This window comes from Staurois parvus, unplaced genomic scaffold (assembly GCF_062004578.1).
Source record: "Staurois parvus isolate SC_StPar_1 unplaced genomic scaffold, SC_StPar_1.0 ptg000422l, whole genome shotgun sequence".
In the NCBI taxonomy this organism is placed as follows: domain Eukaryota; kingdom Metazoa; phylum Chordata; class Amphibia; order Anura; family Ranidae; genus Staurois; species Staurois parvus.
In genome coordinates, this window is record NW_028318218.1 from 605,253 (window position 1) to 621,000 (window position 15,748).

The following is a 15,748-nucleotide window of genomic DNA, read 5'->3' on the forward strand; positions in this document are numbered from 1 at the left end:
GTTCTATTAGTGAGGTCATTCATTCTTTGAAAAACAGGTGGCAATTATTGCCCTTATTTAAGGAAGGAAGGCAGGAAATGTTGTACATGCTGGTTACAGTGCATTTCTCTCTGAAATTCTGAGGAAAATGGGTCGTTCCAGACATTGTTCAGAAGAACAGCGTACCTTGATTAAAAAGTTGATTGGAGAGGGGAAAACATATAAAGAAGTGCAGAAAATGATAGGCTGCTCAGCTAAAATGATCGCAAATGCTTTAAAATGGCAACCAAAACCTGAAACGTGGAAGAAAGCGAAACACTACCATTCGAATGGATAGAAGAATAGCTGAAATGGCAAGGACTCAGCCAACAATCAGCTCCAGGAAGATCAAAGAAGGTGTAAAGTTACCTGTGAGTACTGTTACAATTAGAAGACGCCTATGTGAAGCCAAGCTATCTGCAAGAAGCCCCCGCAAAGTCCCACTGTTGAAAAAAAGACGTGCTGAAGAGGTTACAATTTGCCAAAGAGCACATTGACTGGCCTAAAGAGAAATGGCGCAACATTTTGTGGACTGATGAAAGTAAGATTGTTCTTTTTGGGTCTAGTGGCCGGAGACAGTTTGTCAGACGACCCCCAAACACTGAATTCAAGCCACAGTACACTGTGAAGACAGTGAAGCATGGTTGCACAAGCATCATGATATGGGGATGTTTCTCTTACTACGGTGTTGGGCCTATTTATCGCATACCAGGGATCATGGATCAGTTTGAATACATCAGAATACTTGAAGAGGTCATGCTGCCTTATGCTGAAGAGGAAATGCCCTTGAAATGGGTGTTCCAACAAGACAATGACCCCAAACACACCAGTAAACGTGCAACATCTTGGTTCCAGACCAACAAGATTGACGTTATGGAGTGGCCAACCCAATCCCCGGATCTTAATCCAATAGAAAACTTGTGGGGTGACATCAAAAATGCAGCTTCTGAGGCAAAACCAAGAAATAGAGAACTGTGGAATGTAGTCCAATCATCCTGGACTGCAATACCTGTTCAGGTGCCAGAAGTTGGTTGACTCCATGCAACACAGATGTACAGCAGTTCTCAGAAACAGTGCTTATACAACTAAAAATTAATTAAGTGATTAAAAGGAAAGCAAAATCTTCAAACATTTTTCAGTTTATATAGTGAATGTTTGAGTTTGTAAGGAAGAATACAGTATTTTTTTGAACAGTCTAATATTCACTTTTCTTCAATTTTTTTTAGAGGAATAACACAAATTTGATATATTTTTCTTCATGTTTTGATTTGGAATATAATGTGTAGTGTTCCCAATGCATTTGTGTGTATGGAAATAAAAGCTATTAGAAGGATTTTGAGCTTTATTCACTTTTTTCAACACGCTGCTATTATTTTGAACACAACTGTAACTTGTTAATACTGCACTTAGAGGCGCCGCCCTCTCTGTTTCTTGTTACTGCATTAGAGCTTTGCTTCCACTCTAAGAAGAGCTGCCTCAGTGTTACTGCTCCCATCCATCCATCCCTGATATCCATCTGGCACTTTTATCCTACAGCTATAGAGGTTGGGCTCCAACAAGCACGCCGTATATAATATACGTTTTCTGATTGATAAACAAAAAGGAGATTATATAATAAGCTTGTAGACCGGTTATATATGGGATAAACCTGAAAGTATACAAGTGACAGAATGCTGAAATGGGAACATTACTGCAAACCTTTCTGCCACAAATGTTACAATAACAGTAACAAAGATTAATAAAGAACAGTATTACCTACTGAAAATGCATAAGTTTATTTTCACTATAATTTTTCCTTGCCCCTATTCTTCCTGTACAAATTATACTTTAATGAGTATTATCTTGTATAATTGACAGAGAGTGGCAGTTTTACCCATTTAACGGAGTTTTGATTTATATACTAGGAGTGTGTATGTGTATATATATATATATATATATATATATATATATTTTTTTTTTTTTTTTTTGCTTTGTATTGCAGTCTTTTGACTTGCCTTCCAGACAAATTATCCATGTGTAAATGACCAGCTATGACAGGCATCACTTTAAAGTCTGGGATTGTCCTCTATCTGCTAATGTCAACCAACATTTGGCGTCACAGAAATCGCCACAGGGCACGCTCCACAGTACCGCTGTGCTGTGTCCTAATCAGGTCACTTAGTAACCAACAGTGATATGTCAGTAACCTAGAAAAAGGTGTAAAGTTTCCAGTCCGGAAGATAAGGCGCACTTTTGCCTACTCTTCTAGCTGCTAGGTGATTTTATATGTACAGTAAATGCCCTTTGATGTTCTTTGTATTGTAGGATACCTCTACATGCCATGTTCACTGGATTATACCCATGACTTGTATGTCTACTTAATTCCAAGTACCTCTCATAAACCTTAATTTAAAGCAGAGTTCCACCTACAAAAAAAAAAGTCAGCAGCTACAAAAACTGTAGCTGCTGACTTTTAAAATACAACCACTTAATTGTCCCTCGGTCCAATGGTGTTGTCACCACCGCTGGTTTCACCGGTTGTCTTCTCTCCCTGGCGCGGGCATTTTCTTGTGGTTTCACAGCCGGGTGGCCACTGCTCATGTGCGAGAAATGCTGCGCTTTGCGAATGGCCCTGTAGTCTTCTGAGACCTGTCACGTGTCCCACAAGACTACAGGGAGGGAGGGAGGACAACTTCCGCTTCCGATTGCCTAGGCGAGCGGGTACCTGTCAAATTCGGGTACCTGCTCCCCAAAGGTGCCAATCCTTAATGGGGAGTGGGGGACAAAGCATTAAAGCGGAACTTTCCCTTTTGGGTGGAGCTCCGCTTTAACATGTGTGTTCTCTGCTTAAAGTCTATCAGAATCATTTTATTTAGTGTTTATTAGTGGATTTGAGCCTTTGTCATCTTTTTATTGCTTGATTTATTTCCACAGGGGATATTCAGGCTTTCTGTATGTCTTGGTGACATATTTGTGATGGGATACTGAATATTTTCTAGCTGCCACCATAACAGGAGAGGAGAAACCCTCCGTGGACACCTGTTCTGGTGGCAACTTTTCTAAAAGGGGCTTTCCTGTTGCTTTGGAGAGGCCCCTTCAGGACAGGAAGTGAGGGAAAATCTCCTTAGTTTGAAATAGACCCATCTTGGCCAAATTTTGTAGAAATAACTTGCCACAGTCTGTACAGCTGGAGCCAATTTACACTGAACCAACAATTTATTACATGTACAGTATATCTTATGGTGATCACACATCCATGTGCAACATATAGAAAATGAGATAATGGAAAGGCATGAAATGGGAACACTTATGAATGCATATTCTATCTGCAAGTCCCTCATATATCATGTTTCCATAGTAAAAGCACCCCCCCCCCAAAAAAACAATGACAATGTCCCCCTCTGTCAATTTTTTGATTCTTGGGAGCTTTACCCACTACTTTGACCTGGTGACCATTGTCCCTGGTACAGGAATAATGGAAAATACATTTTAGAGTTTTCACAGGAACATTTGATGAGGAGAAATCTTCCATTGGGAATGTCTGTCCTGTTGACAATGGTTTTGCTTCTCTTTGGAGAGATTTCTTTTCATATCCTGTTGGGTTTCTAGGACATGAAATGAGGAGAGATCTCCCCAGAGACAGCAAAAATGAAAATAAAATCAAAAACAAACCTGAAAAGGTCCTTACACTGCCAAAACATATTGTATATGTATGTGTGTGTGTGTGTGTGTGTATATATATATATATATATATATATATATATATATACTTTAACAAGTTGCAGATATTAGGTGTTTTATGTACATCCAAAAAAACATAGTACTCAGGGTGTGCGTAAAATGTCCCACCCTCCTCTGCCTACCTGTGCTCCCACTACCACTTTACCGTCCATTTACAGGAACTTACTAAGAGATACAGCAACTAGCTGTAGTTGCTGTCAAAAAGTAACCCGAAGCATGATTCAGAAATACAAAGTGGCATATTTTCCTGTTGCATTTACTTACATTTATTTTATTTTATGAGGATTAAAGAGATGACCACTGATCTACATATGTTAATTAAAGTGACCTTAAAGGGTGTTTTTTTTTGTTTTTCACTATGTTCCTATAACCCCATACTCACCCTAGGCACCTAATCAGCCCTAATCATCTCCCCTATCTTCTCCCCTTAGTTATTTAACTGCTATTCTTTTTATAGTTCTTTTTTTAGTTCTTTTTTTTAAGCATTAATATGTGAACTTTTTTCCTTTTGGTTCAGTGATTTTTTTTTTGTGCTACATTTAAAAAATGTCTGTACTTCATCTGCAAATAACTTTGATTTGTACCAGAAATATAATTTTAGTGTCATTATACAGCAGAAAAATTATAAAATAAAATCTATACTATTAAATCAAAATATTAAAATAAATAAAATTGTATAGTTTTTGTGTTATAATATAAAAATATGTTTATAAAATAAATAAATAAATAATACAATAATGATAGCGATAAACTAAATAATAATAATAACAATAATAATAATTAAAATAAATCAATAATATAAACACAAACTAATTAATTTAAAATAAATTAAATACATATCTATATAATAATGAAAATGGATAAAGTAGACAAAATGCATTTAGAGTTTTTTTCTACATTTTGTCTATAGACAAAATATGTATTACTTTGCTATCTTACATAATGACAATTAAGCCAGCCATACATGGATGGAATTTTAGCCGGTTTAGAAAGGACCAGCAGAATTGTGATCCTTGTATGGGTAGGCTGGTTGTACAGAAGTCAAACTACCAACTGACTTCTATAAAGCCAGAATGTAGTGTTTGATCAGCGCCACCGGATTTAGCCTATAACACTGATGAGTGTATTCTGATGATGGGGAAATCTCCCAGTCATCAGAATACAAAGGCACAGCAGGAGCATTTCCACATTGTCAGGGTTACTGTGACTGTTGCTTTTTGATGGAACTGGGGTCTAGCCACTTGGCTACGGGCTATAGGCCCTAGCTTTTGAGGGAGTTCTATTCTTTGGGAGGTGTGTGTCTGGGGTTTGCTGGAGCACTTTTACTTTGGATTCAAGTCCTTGTCTCCCCGAAATACACAGACTCTTAGAACTGGAGGACCCAGACACAGATTTAGGGCCTCTGAGTTTTGTCGGGGTATAAACAGCCCAAACCAGCATTGACTGCTTTAATTTTCTCCTACACTCAGAAGATTATAATCTGCTCAAAACAACCTGATGCTGGTGTCTCCTGCTCTAATTGTAATTGAGTAACCTATTGTTTCTGTCTGTTTACTAATCATTCTGATGCGATTAGCAAATGATGACCTCGTTACCTCAATGTGTAATATTTGTTTGTATTGTAATGTGGTGACTACACCTATTTTGGAATTGTATAAAAATTTGTGTTTCTGTTCAATAAAGGAGTTCCTGTTTACACCTAAGCTAGTGTTGTCTAGTTTTTGGTGCAATTCACAGCTTTAATACCTTTTTCCTGTGTGCCAGTGCCGAGGAAGCAGCAGAAGAACCCAACCGGGGTGCTAGGTGGTCCATCACATTTGGTTGGCAGCAGTGGGATTTGCATCCTCTCTTTGGAGCAATCCAAACTACCACTGGAATTATTATTGAAAAGGAACAGGAAATGGCATCTGATTTTCAGTGGAGACTGCAGGAAGCTCTGGCCCAGTATGATGGCTCTGCCTCGGCAGAGGGAGAGCTGGACTGCAAGGATGTGATTTGAACTGTGAACTGAGGCCCTCGAGGAGGTTCAGGTTCTCCGGGGAGGATTACTTCCAACCACAGAGCAGCGATTTTGTGATCAGCTTGCATTGCGGATGTAGTTCCTGGGAGAGAGACCCAAGGATGAATGGGTATCAGAATAAGAAAAATTGGCCCATGTAGTGAACTGGGCCTTATGATGGTATGCAGTACAGGAGTACCCATGGCTGGCTGATGACAGTCTTCCACAGGGTGAGGATTGTGGTGGCCCTGGTCTATTGTGGGAAGCCTTTGAGGACATTAAAGTATTTGGGAATGCTGAGGAGTTTCACTACTGGGATATTCAGGGCAACTGAGAGTATCTACAACAGAGCTGGCACCTTTTCTGACCCATCTGGCCAGCTTGGAGTGGGAGTTGGAGCAAGCCTACGTTTAATTTTTTTTTATACTATAAAACAGCAGCAAAGGGAGCTACAAAGGTAGAGTGCCAGTGACCTCTTTCCCCAGCACATATCCCAGAAAGCATGGATTAAATGGACTTTTCATCGAATGATGTAACATTTACTGAACTTCTAACTGAAGTGCTGGCAACAGGGTAGAGCTCTGCTAGCCTCTGCCCAGCACCTGTAACATCTCCTGGGTCCCAGGGACAGGATATAGTAAGACTCTATCTTCAGCCACAGGCTCTAGAGATTGGGGGGCTTAATATACTTTTTTCCTAAGGAGGAACAACCCAGTGAGACTCTAGCAGTGGAGCTGGCATCAGGACAGAGTGTTGCTGACCTCTGCTTATAACAATCTGTGGCCCTGGAGGATTTGTGCGAGGCCACCAAATCTTAATTTTACTTCCCAGCGGAAGAGCTGGCATCAAAGCACAGCACCATTGGTCTCTGTCCAACACCAACAGTAATTCCGGAGCTCCAGGGAGCCAGGGCAGACAGCCCTTCTTTCCAGCAGCAGGCTGATACCGTGGAAATCCTAACCCTCAGCTGAAGCACTGGTAGCGGGGCACAGAACAGCTAGTTTCTGCCCATACACAGTCCTAGCAGAAGTGCTGGCAAAAGGAAAGAGGGTCTACTACCTCTGCCCAACATCTACAGTGACATGAGAACCTCAGGGAAAAGTAGTCAGCGTTTCTTCTCCCCAGCAGCAGTGTAAAGAAGACCAGGGAGGGTATGTGGCTGACATTCCTTCCAAGCGGCTGAAGGGGGCTTTGGGAGATTGGGCAGTTGGTGCAACTCCCCAGTGGCAGTATAATGACCCATGAGTGGAGGAAACTGTCTTCTTTCCCCAGCAAGGATCCATGCACCTAGGAGACAGTACCAGAGAAATATCTGTCCAGAGCCCCCGAATGTTAAAGACCTCCCAGCTGAAGCACTGGCAGCCGAACAGAGGGTCCACAACCTCGATCTCCATTCTTGACTGGAGGGAAGAGTTGTCGCCGGTAGGTGTGAGGCAATGTTGACTGACTCTTTGGGTTCACTCTGCCCAATTAACGCATGTCCAGACCAGGTGGAGGTCTGGGACCTGGTTATTCTACCTTTAGGGGGGACAAATGTCATGGTAACCACTGTGACTGTGGCTTTTGGAGGGGACTGTGGACTAGCCTCTTGCCTATGGACTATGGGCCCTGGCTTTTGAGGGGGCTCTACTCTTCGAGAGGTGTGTGCCTGGGGGACTGCTGGAAAATTTTTTAACTTGGATTCAAGTCCATGTCTCCCCGAAATACACAGACTCTGAGAACTGGAGAACCTGGATAGATTTGAGGCCTCTGTGTTCTGTTGGGGTATAGAAAGTCTTTTTATTAAGGTGTTATGTGCTTACTGTTGTGTCTTTCTATAATTGAGTTAATTAAGTAACCTATTGTTTCTGTCTGCTTGCTAATCCTCCTGATGTGATTAGTTTTGGCAACTTTACCTTGTTACCTCAATGTGTAATATTTGTTTTTATTGTGCATGTGGTGACTGCCCCTATTTTTGACATGTATAAAACCTGTATTTCTGTTCAGTAAATGAGTTCCTGTTTTCACCTAAGCTAGTGTCATCTAGTTCTTGGGTGCAATTCCCAGATGTATCTTGTTTCTGTGTTAAAGTAGCAAGGAAGCAGCTCTCTGCTGGAGGCGGTCCATCACACACATCTACCTTATATGTGTGGATGGGGGAATATTGTCATTTTTTTTTCCATTAAACCTGCTGTTTGCACATGTATGAGCTGCATTAGGCTTAGCTTACACTTGCAGTTGGGGGGGGGGGGTACAGACATGTGGTTGAGCTATATTCCCCCATCCCCAAACTTTTTTCTATAAGCATACAGGGGTATACATATTCAAGCGAATGGTACTGCCCGTCAAACACAACTGCAGGGATAATATTTGCATTTTGGCTGTGGCATATGACCCATTCACACATATGAGTAATAAGGAATGCAGCGCTACAACCTGTGCATCCAGCTGTACACCCAAACAGATATATCCTCATCTGAAAGCATGAGGTTTTTCTTGGACTGGCTGCTACATAAGTTTAATGCAAAAATGTTATCTGTTCCTATGGTATAATTAAATATACTACACTATGGGAGGATTCCTTTGTCTCATTTGAGAGATTGATACTACAACTTTTCCTGGAGAAGAGCAAGAGTGGGAATACTATATTCTGAGAAAACTGCCTTTGGAGTGTTTTGGTGCTTGGAGGATCCGTGAGAGGGATCCACTACTGCTCTTTGATCCGCAAGGGTCGAAGGGATGAGGTGAGAGGCTAATCCAGATGGTGGTTGGATTCTCAGATTTGTACACACCCAGAAATCTGCACGAGTTTCACCTATGGTCACTAACAGTATTATTTGGAAGCACCGTTTACTGTTTTGTCACCAATAATATTTTTTGGACTTTGAGATATATTTTCGTTTGTACCATTATTATGGTTATTTCACTTCACAATAGGCATGTGTGATTACATCATATATATGTGTAATTTTGTTTTATTCATATATATATGGATATGGTTTTTTCATATATTTTTTCACATGTTTTGAGCTATCTACTTTATTTGTGTTGATGATATTATTAACGAGCACTTATTGATATGTATTGTTAACACCGTCACATTTTATCTAATTTTACTTATTTGATATTTTGGGATCCCACATTCACATATTTTTATGATTTGAATGTAGCGCTGCATTCCTTATTACTCTTATCTTACGTAATCACTGGTATATGATTTAATGTTAGCAGCTCCCTTTGGGATTTATACACATATTTATTTTGTTTAATATTTTCTAGTTATAAAAAAACACTTGGGAGCGCAGGAGGTTCACACCATCACCATTCACACATATGCCACTGTGTCACAAAGGCCCTATGTTCAATGCCTATGGTTGTGCTGCAGTGGTGCTTTCAGGGGTTAAATCAGTTGGTGAAGAGGCAACATAATGCCTCCTCACTGTCTGTCTTACACCCTCTGAAAAGCAATCCACCGTGAATCCAGCACAAGTGTAAATGAGCCCTTATTGAATACACTGGCCTATAGCAGAAATGTAAAAATAGCTGTGGTTGATAAGGGTGTATACTGTAGATACGAGAGGTTAAATAACATAGTTAAACCATAAAAGGTGCCATTATTTACTGGAGCAATCCTTATGTTTCCACTGCACTAAAAAGAACTGAGCTTGGGAATTTTATGGAGCATTCTAGGAACATCCATCAACCTATTTATCCCTGTTTTCCCAGCAAAGGTCATTTTGACATTGTCAGACCTCTTTCTAAACTGAATGTGACAGACACCTGTCCTAGTCTGAATAGCTGAAAGAGAATCGTCTTCTTCCATGGCTATTTTGCTTATGCTTTCAGTAAAACATCAACCCGCTACAATTTATCCTTAGGTGTTCTGTCAGATTTTATTCATCACATTGACACTGTTCTTTCTGTATCTGGATAGTGAGATGGGTGACTGGCTTGTTATAAGGCTGCACTTTGCAGATCATTGTGTCAGCAGGACTAGTTAAACTTTAACAAAAAGCTATATCTTAGCTGGCAAAGGATTTGTTATTTTTTTTTGGCTAGGCTTGGGACCCAGGCAATCCTGCCTGTAGGCAGGTGAGCCTTCAGTATATCCTCCAACCTGAAGGTGGCACTGTGCTGTTTCCTAATCCTGGCAGAAGCCCATTGAGAAATAATTGTCTCCTGTTATGGGCTCCAGGCAGCCATCTTGCAGAGGACGGCAATATTATTGGTTACCGAAGTGCTGCAAGATCTGAGCATCTTTATAAAGGATTCTATAAATAGTAGGATCCTGCGTCTTTCAGTGTGTCCACAGTGTGGGAAAATGGTAGGGACACAGCACTGGCTGGTTAGGGAGAGAGTAGGATTCGCATTAAGGAGTGAGACCTGTTGAGAAGTAGAAAAGTAGGTTTCCCCTTACAGGGTGTCATCCTGGTCAGCTTCCTGGAATAGTCTCCAACTGGCAGCCAGATATCTGTAGGGACATTTAAATATTGCACTGTGAAAAAGCTATGGTATATCATAGCCTCCTCCTAGGGAAGTGCTCCTCTGTGGTATGGCTGATATATTATTATTTCAAACAGCGCCCTCTTCTGCCTCTGCCTGAAGTGTATGATCTGCAACATATGTCATGCCATTGCTGTAAATTATATTATTTTTGTCAATTTTTGGGAACAGGTTAGGCCCGCCTACATGCCAGACAGCATTCCTGTCCTGGAGCATTACTTTTATTCATGGCATGTACGCATTTTAGCTTTGTAACTGGCCTATCTAAGCCTGCTGATTGGTAATGATGAGCAGCACACCAATGAGGTCATCTCTCTGCTACTCCCCTTCATATAAGTATCTTGAGGAAGCTTCAGGAAACAAGCACTTCAAAGTGCAGTGAAACCTAATTGGTTAAGGGAGCTTCCCCTCCTTTTCCCACTGCATTTAGGAGATCACAGGTGTGATAGGTGTAAGTCCACATTTGCAGAATTGAAATAGTGCCTGTTTCCTGTTTGTTACATGTTCCAATTCACAACTAAAAAAAAACAGGGAAGCTGTGTTTACAAAAATTAAATCCCTGTCTATACTGTGCTGGAAGGCCTTTATTAAGCTACATGGTGAGATCCAATTAAAACACAGGTTTATGCATTGAGTAAGGCTGTATAGCTGAATTATATAAGCCTGTGTTTTAACTGGATCTCACTATGTAGCCTAACAAAGATGTATGTCCATGGATGTCAACGAGTTGCCGGCTCTACTTTATTGGATCTGTGAATGAAAAAACTACAAGTATGATCTGCTGCCATGGCAGAGGGACCCATAGATCTCAAAGGAGTACAAAGTTACCACACCTCTGTACAAACCTGGGGCTGGAGGAGGAATCTGCAGGAGCCTGTGCATTGTACTGATGATGTACTGATGGTGGTTGCAACTCTTTGTTAAAGTTATCCCGGAGCTGTGCCTGCACTGTGAGGGTTAAATGCTTGTTTTGTCCAAGTGAAAGAAGAATCCGATACCTGCTCCTCTGCTCCCCGGCAGATGGTACTCCCTCAAGCTCCAGCAGTTGATTGTCTCAGTATCAACATGCCCAATGCAGGGTCCCTGCTTGATGAAGTCAGGACCTTTAGACCACTGGAGCATGGGGGAGAAGATGCTGCGGGGATTGGTCTAGCAGCGTAAAGGATTTGGGGATTGGGTACGTAATTATTCTTTTATTGTTACTTTAGAACTAAAAGGGAAATGAACGCTTGCAGTGCTGGTGCAGTTCCACTGCAAGAGATAATTTCCAGTTGCCTGAAGTTGGGCTTTAATTTAATATATTTTTGCAAAAGGTGGATTATGCCTTTAAGTGTCAGTTTGGATCATTTCACTGTAAACCATATGGCTCCAACTAGACATGTTTTGCATGACAGGTTTCCATTAAAATCTTGGGGTCATCAACATCTTTCTAAATTCAATTGAGCCTTTAGCATAGTTTGACTCTGTGTTATGTCTAAGCAGCTAGACTGTTTAATGCTAAGCATGAGCCTCAGAATATCAATGAACCTGTGCACAACGTAGCGACATCCTGACCCCAGGCAGCTGGGCGGGTGAGCTCAGAACACTCAGGCGTTAAACTCATCCTACAAATCCCTGATGTTTGAAATAACCCGTTCAGTTTTTTGACAGGAGCCCCTCTTCACCGTAGGGAGGCCAGAGCCTTCAAACAGCCAATAAAGAAATAAAGTGAAAACTTCACGGCTGCCAAAATTAATCTTGTGTGTGGTCACTGTTGGCAGGTTAGTTACTGGAATGATATGGAGCAGGAAGAGGCTGCAGAAAAAGTGAAAACAGCTGGAAATGAGTCTTCTATCATCCTGACAGACCTGGAAGGAAATACATTATATCACATCACCGTGAGAGCATTCAACAAAGCCGGATACGGACCTCCTAGCGCGGCCGTACGAGGAGGCACCAAGAAATCTCGTAAGTGTCCTGTTGTTTCCATTCCATCACTCTTTACGTCTATTTCATAGCCAATTGATAGTACTGGGTTTCAACCATATCTGGTTTAAAAAAAAAATTATAAAGTATGTATTCTTAACCCAAAAAAGTCCCTTCTATGGCTCTCAGCCTTCTCCAAATCCATAATCTCCTGCGTACTCAAGTTTGATTCCTTACACCACTCTGTATTTGCAGTTGGTATTTAACGCCTAGGCCTCATGAGCTCTGGATGTTTGCCCAGCTCTTCTAAATGCCTTTCTTCTGGCAGGAGAAAAGCAGCATCAAAAACATGCCTAGAGAGTGTTTTTGCAAACGCTTTTAGGTGCGTCTTGGTGAATCTTAGCACGTCAAGCCCTTGTGCATTTTTCATTTAATTGGCCAGAACATTAATTTATCCTGGCCATTGAAATGAATGACTACCAAAGAGCTTGATACCCCTAGTTTTTAAGCACGTTTAGGCACTTTTACACCTGTTTAGGCACATCAGATGTTTTTTTCTGACAGAATGTTGCTGCTTCTATATGTGCTGGCAGTGGGGTTTTTTTCTGCCTTTTAAATGCCCATGTGTGCATGACATATGGCCTGGCACTGATGGATGTTTAGTAACATAAAAAAAATGCAATACCCCTCTAAAAGCAGTGTTCAAAATTCCCAGTGTGCTGGTGTCAGTCATAGCTTGTAGTCAGCAATGGGGGATGGGGGGTGAGCGACACCATGAATTAGGAGACTGAGTGTGGGGAAATGGGAGCGCATAGAGAATCCAAACATGGAACAAACTTCTGTAGTACTTCCCTGACCTCCAGAGGCATGATGGTGACCCCTAAGGACAGGGTGGGCTGACATGTCACCTCAGGGTGCAGGTTGCTAGGCATGGTGGGTTGTGGACAGTTGTAGAAAAATGGGCACCAGTCACTTTTAAAGAAAAGTGAGTTTATTGCTCACACAATGAAAATTCAGGTAGAGATGGGTAAGAGCATAGGACACCCTAGAACAAGTAGACAAGCAGACTAGCAGACTCCTCAGACCAAAATAAAAAGGTAGACAGCAGTACAGAATAGAGCTTTTAAGCTGTAATTAGCGGTCTATACTTTAATAGCAACAGCTGTCTCCTATAGCACCAACAACTGACAGCAACGTACAGGAATTGTCTGGGTGACTCTGTCTTGATGGTTTCCCAGGCTCTGCACAGTTCCCCAGTCTATGGCAGAGTGACTTCTGGTCATTCATTTCAGGTCTCCATCCTTCCCCTTCATGCACGCAGACAAACCCTCATTTTCAGGACATAGAGTACATAGCTAGGACTTAGGCTTCAGGCCTTCCCACCACAGCAGTTCCTCTCACACCCACAGCAGACCAAGGTCTGGGTGGGAGGACCCGGATCACTTGAATTCCCTGAATATTTATACTCTCTCCCAGCATGCACCAGCCAGATGGCCATGAAACTCTCATGGTTGGCTGAGAGAAGTATGCATATTCATAATCCAGCTTTACTACAGTTCATCATATTAATACCAAAGGTACCAGTGACACTTACTGGCAAAAGGGATGACCTACACATACATTGAACTTAGGGGAAAACCCAAATGATCAGTAAGACTACAAATTAGCGAGTTTACCTACAACCGAGCAAAGCTAAATTTACTGGTAGCCCCTGTTTAGAACAGGGTGGCTACACTTGTTATAAACATACATGGGCTATGTTGGCATATGTGGTGATTTTATTTTTTATTTTGAGAGTGAATTACCATTTGTTATAGAAAAAAATGGCCAGTAGGAAAGTGCAGAAGAGGATGGAGGTATGTCTCTTCTGCAAGAAAATCTTCCTACCTGACTTCTACTGAGTTTCAGTGTACAGTGTTGGTGTAATTTGGTGCCAGGATGAATTTACTCCCATGTGCGCATGTGTAGGAGTTACATTATTCGAAGACACCAGACACAGAAAAAGACAGAACAAAAATGTTAGCAGTGATGAGGGAGCTTGTGAATGTTGATTTGCTGTAGAGTGCAGCAGATTTTCATTTTGGTTAATGTTGGGGACTTAGGGCCTGTTCACACCATCATGCTTTATTCATGCTACAATGCAGGATCATACTTTTTCTATGCTGGATTTATATATTTATAAATGACTCTGAAGACAGCAGCAAGATTGATTACCCATGGGGAGTATTTAGAAGGTGACTCATTCTTCAGTTGTCCTTCCTAAGGCCTCATGTACACAGGCGCATCAGGCCACATATGACAAAAAAATCAGATGTATTACAGTGATGGGAAGCCCAGGTGCTGTGAACAGCATAGAAATAAATAGCTGTATGCGGGTATAGGCTGGTGTTTGTGAACATGTGCAAAATGTATGGATGTATTGTCCAAATTTGGACTTTCTGCATTTAAGTTATTGGTCTGTACACAGTGCATGTGTTTAGGTGAGTATCAGCATAAACACCCACCGGCCACTTTATTAGGTACACCTTGCTAGTGCCAACAAAATATCCCCAATACCATTACAGGACACCACCAGCCTAAACCATTGATACAAGGCAGAATGGATCCATACTTTCATGTAGTCTATGCCACATTCTGACCCTACCATCTAAATGTCGCAGCAACCAGTCTGCCTATTCTCCTCTGACCTCTGACATCAACAAGGCATTTTTGTCCACACAACTGGACAAACTCACTTGATTTTTCCTCTTTTTAAGACCATTCTCTGGAAACCCTAGAGATGGTTGTGCATGAAAATCCTGGTAGATCAGCAGTTTTTGAAATTCCCAGACCAGCCCATCTGGCACCAACCACTCCACGTTCAAATTCACTTAAAAACACTTTCTTCCCCATTCTGATGCTTGGTTTGAACTTCAGCAAGTTGCCTTCACCATGTCTAGATGCCTAAATGCAATGAGTTGCTGCCACGTGATTGGCCGATTAGCAATTTGTGTTACCAAGCAATTATTATTATTATTATACAGTGTTTATATAGCGCCAAAAGTTTGCTCAGCGCTGTACAATATAGTGGGGGACAGTATATGAGACAATACAGTAACAAAACAATATACGAGGGGTTCGAGGGCCCTGCTCTTTCAAGCTTACAATTGAACAGATGTACCTAATAAAGTGGCTAGTGAGTGCGCCCGAGCACAATCATGCACAGCCATTCATTTGTATGGTTGGGCTTCCCAAATACGTAAAAAAAAAACAGATTTTACGTCTCATATGCCCATGTGTTTGAGGCCTTAACAGAAATATCTGGTTTTAGGTGCAAATTTGCATTCTGCATTTTATATTTCTTTATATTTTTTCTATATTCTATTTTTTTATCTGATATATTCTTTACTGAGACAATATGGAATGGACTGCTCTGATTCAACATGCCAGTTTTATGAATGAGAGTGTTAACTGGAAGCCCATGTACTGAACTGTAAAATTGTGACTGCAAAATGCTCTGTTCAGAACATATTGATATTTTATTCCTACAAAACAGGGCTAAGCATTGGTGACACACACCAGAGATAAAAGGATTCCGCTTTATAAGCTAAGTATAAGTTCAGCCAAGTAGACTCACTATTAAAA

General features: G+C 41.2%; 1 protein-coding gene across 2 annotated transcripts in view; it reads left to right on the top strand.

The window, feature by feature from the left end:
• Positions 1-15,748, top strand: part of CNTN5 (contactin 5) — a 607,120-nt gene that overhangs the window by 559,165 nt on the left and 32,207 nt on the right. For both annotated transcript variants that reach the window (XM_089687252.1, XM_089687253.1), the window contains exon 19: positions 11,980-12,166. In XM_089687252.1, coding sequence (XP_089543378.1) covers positions 11,980-12,166 — 187 coding nt within the window. The remainder of the gene's footprint in view (positions 1-11,979; positions 12,167-15,748) is intronic.